Source organism: Gambusia affinis, linkage group LG04 (genome assembly GCF_019740435.1).
Source record: "Gambusia affinis linkage group LG04, SWU_Gaff_1.0, whole genome shotgun sequence".
NCBI classification, from domain to species: Eukaryota; Metazoa; Chordata; class Actinopteri; order Cyprinodontiformes; family Poeciliidae; genus Gambusia; species Gambusia affinis.
In genome coordinates, this window is record NC_057871.1 from 22,659,234 (window position 1) to 22,662,999 (window position 3,766).

General features: G+C 41.3%; 1 protein-coding gene across 1 annotated transcript; it reads left to right on the forward strand.

Annotated features, from left to right (window-relative positions):
- LOC122829713 lies at window positions 1-3,142 on the forward strand. Its single transcript, XM_044114477.1, has 7 exons — window positions 1-437; window positions 740-989; window positions 1,679-1,747; window positions 1,847-1,880; window positions 2,039-2,095; window positions 2,361-2,589; window positions 2,728-3,142. Exons 2-7 carry the CDS (start codon window positions 792-794, stop codon window positions 2,906-2,908), a joined length of 768 nt encoding a protein of 255 aa, XP_043970412.1. The 5' UTR covers window positions 1-437; window positions 740-791; the 3' UTR covers window positions 2,909-3,142.
- The last annotated feature ends 624 nt before the right edge of the window (window positions 3,143-3,766 follow it).

Here is a 3,766-nt window from a genome sequence, read left to right on the forward strand (position 1 = left end):
CTATATACAGCAGGGAGTGTCCCTCACAGATGCAAACACACAGACTGATCTCTCTCTCTCTCTCTCTCTCTCTTGCTCTCTCGCTCTCTGCATGTCTTTTCCTCATGTTATCTTCATTTCCTCCTTACAATAGCTTGCTCCAAAAGCAATATAAGTGACATTTGACAGCAGGCAAGCAAATACGACTACAGAGGAAGGATTAAAGTCTGAACACTGACAGAACTTTTCCCTTCAGAGATGGACAGATCTGGCAGAAACGTAAAATAGTTCTTGGTAGAACAGATTTATAGTATTATTTATTGGTTATTTTCTGGTTGTTTTCTGGGGTGGTCAGGGTTTGGTTCTGAATGCCTGTGCTGGTCAAGATCGCCAACGAACTTCAGAGTAAGAAGGAGCTGGATGGTTGACTAAGCTGTGGACGGACGCTTACATCTGAGGTAATATTCATTTAAAGAACTTGGAGGACTGTGTACAGTTATGTGTATGCCTTGTTTTGTTTTTTTTGTTAATTCATTAGACCGGTGATGATTGTCTTTGTCAAAGTAGTAGTGAGGCTGTGAAGAAACGACTTTGCTTCCAGGATCTGGTTGCGCCACATGTGTCTGCTGTAAACTTAGACCCTTCAGACATTACTTAAGTAGCTTTTATGCTCCTTTGCTCTCTTGTTTTTGCCGTTTATCTTTCACATTTTGTTTCTCCGGCTACCTGCTAAGCTAAGACCCATTTCCCTCTTTTTCAGTAACTCTTCTCCAAGCTACGCTAGAGCGCAGGTGGACTGTGATCCAGTTAGGATGTCGGAGGACGGCTCGGCCCCCACACCGCAGGTGTTTGTGGTTGACAGCCAGGCCAGCTACTTATCCATGCCCAGAAGCAAGAAGTCAACGTGGGCCGGAGCGGGCCAGAAGTTCCTCCCTCTTCTCCTGGCTCTGCTCGCGTTGGCAGTCTTTGTTGAGGGATATTTAATCTACATACTTTACCAGAGAACCGAGGTAAGGAGAGTGTCTCTTGGCGTGTCTGCTCGATTGAGGGGAGACCCTCTAGGGCTCAGTGAGACTGGAAATTCCTCCGCGTGGCTATTTGCATATTTTCTTCTACGTCACTTGGCAGCGTAGAAGAAGATTCTGCTTGGGTCATCTCTTACTCGAGAAGTTCTGGTCAAAACTGACGAAGGCGTCATAAGACTTCAGTCTGAATCTGTACTTCCTTTTTTCTCTTTCTCTCTCTCTACAAACTGCAGATGTCGGGTTAACCCTCGTTTTAATGCCACGTTGTACGTTTTTTTTGTGACTATTTCATTTCATGCTCTCTTGGATTCACTAAAACCTGAATTTGGTTGTGAATTTGTGGAACTTAGGGTTAACCAGGGTCAGATTGGATTTTGTCTCCAGAGTTTCTATTTGGATTTCATTGTGGCAATTATATTTAACACTTTTAACATAATAATTAATTAAATAAATAAATAAATAAATAAATAAATAAATAAATAAATAAATAAAAACGGAAAGATTTTCCATTTTCCAAATTAGGAGGGGGGAAAAAAGCCACTTTTCCAGAATGATTTACTGTCACCAGGCATTTCTGTTCCTACATGCAACGATTTCTCCTTTCAGTCATTCATAGTCAACTTGATTTTCATTTTCAGATCGCTCACGCTCATTCTCCTTCTCGTCCCCCGCAGGCCTTTTCTGGCTGTGTGTCTAATAATCTGTGCCATAACGTGTCCGATCCTGTGAAGTCTGAGCAGCAGGTAAATATATGTGCATGCAGATTGTGAATCGTCAGACACTGAGGCATTTTTTTTTTTTCTGCTTAAATAAATCCACCTTTTTGTGTCTTTCTTTTCCAGAATGGGAGGACATCAAGTCAAATAGGAACTCAAGGTTGGAATGATGTTTAATGTGTTTTTTTTTTTTTTTCAAAGGAAGCATCGAGATGCAGCTGTTATTACTGCCTTTATTCCCCCAGAACTTTATCATTTTCCACATTAGTTGATTAGTTTGTTGATTTAACAAATGATGATTTCTGGTTTTCTCAACAGAATCCAATGAAATTCCTCCACTGCAGCCACAGAAACGGCCCTTTGCTCACATGATGGGTAAGAACCTCCATCTTGTCATAATTTCAACCAGCTTTCCACCACATTAGGTCATCAGATCAGGTCATTCAGTTGACCTTTCACTTTTTAAACATTTTATTTTGCTTTTCTTTACACAATCTCATGTTGAGGAAGCAACATGGTCTTTGCTTGGTCTATTCTAGAATCAGTTTGGGAAGCGTAAAAAGTTGAATTTCGTCCAGTGAAACTTTATTTAAGTTCTCCGTTTCGGTTTTGCGATGTTATGATGAACATTGTGTTTCAGGAGCTCATAAGTCACACGACACTGTAGTGGAGTGGAAATCACAGGGTCACGACAACAGAAGAAGAATGGAGTACAGCAACAGCCGACTGGTAATCAAGCAGGAAGGCTACTACTACGTCTACTCCAAGCTGGTAGTGGATGTTTCAGAGGCGACATCACCTATCTTCCACAAGATCGTGAGAAATCCCAGTGGCTATGCTACACCTATAGATCTTCTCAAGTCCAAAAGGTGGGCTTTTTTTGTTGTTGTTTTTTACTTAGCTTTTCCTCAATTCTCCACATTTGCTCTCGTTGCATAAACCCGCCCAACCCCTGAGTGCGACACGAATGTAACCAAGTCTGACTCTTCTCTCTGTTTTTCTTCCAGCAACTGGGGCCCAGAGAAAAGTTCTGACGGCGCTCCAGGCGAGGACAAATGGAGGAGTTTTCTGTCGGCGATTTTCTTCCTGCAAGAAGGAGATGAAATTTATGTCACTCTGAGCAACATGGAAGCGTTGTCTCCTGAGGCCAATGAAAACTGTCTGGGTGCCATCTGGATAGACTCTTAGACAAGGATGGAAATCCCTCTGTGCTAGATCTTTGACCAGTCTAATACACGTACACCACAACTGATTGATGTAATTCTGAGAACGATGACAAAACAAATAGTTTTGATATAAAAGTATCTGATATTCAGATTATCTATCTATCTATCTATATATATTTACATTGTAATTATTCTTCATATTTTGGTGCTTAAATAGTAAAATAAAATGCTAAAAGACAAATTATAAGAGGCTCTCTTTCTTTGTAGCATAAGCACAAGCCATAGAAATATTGTTTATTTTTCTGTTCAGATGATAACCTGAGAGAAAAATCAACTTGGACAACTTTAAACCGCAGTCAACCCACATTATAGGGCTGCAGGTGTACAAATGTGCAACCAGCTTAAGGGAGAGTTTGTGTGAGTATGCATGACTGTATTTGTGTGTGTGCGTGTGTGTGTGTGTGTGTGAGGAGCAGGATGTGGTTGAGTAAGGACGCAGAAAGGAGGAGGAGTGAAATAAAGTGCTGCTTGTTGCTGACTCAGCTCTTCCCACAGTGAGAGAGTTTCAGAAACGCAGCAAAGTTTCAGATGGAAAAAAAAATATATAAAAAAACTAGGCGCAGACAATGCAGAAGTCTGGAAATGAAAGTTTGACAGTGATTAAGGTTCTCTGTCGAGAACTGCAACAGAGAGAAAGAAAGACAAGCGCGACACTGCAGAACGCAAATCCCCACACGTGGAAACAAGTTGAACTGAGAGCAGAGAAACGAAAAGAAAGAAAGAGAAAAAAAGCCGCCAGGTGGAGGAGCAGGTCACCTCTCAGAGACAATGGTGAGAGGAACCACCAGGTTTATGCATTAGACACAAATTTGGGTCATTT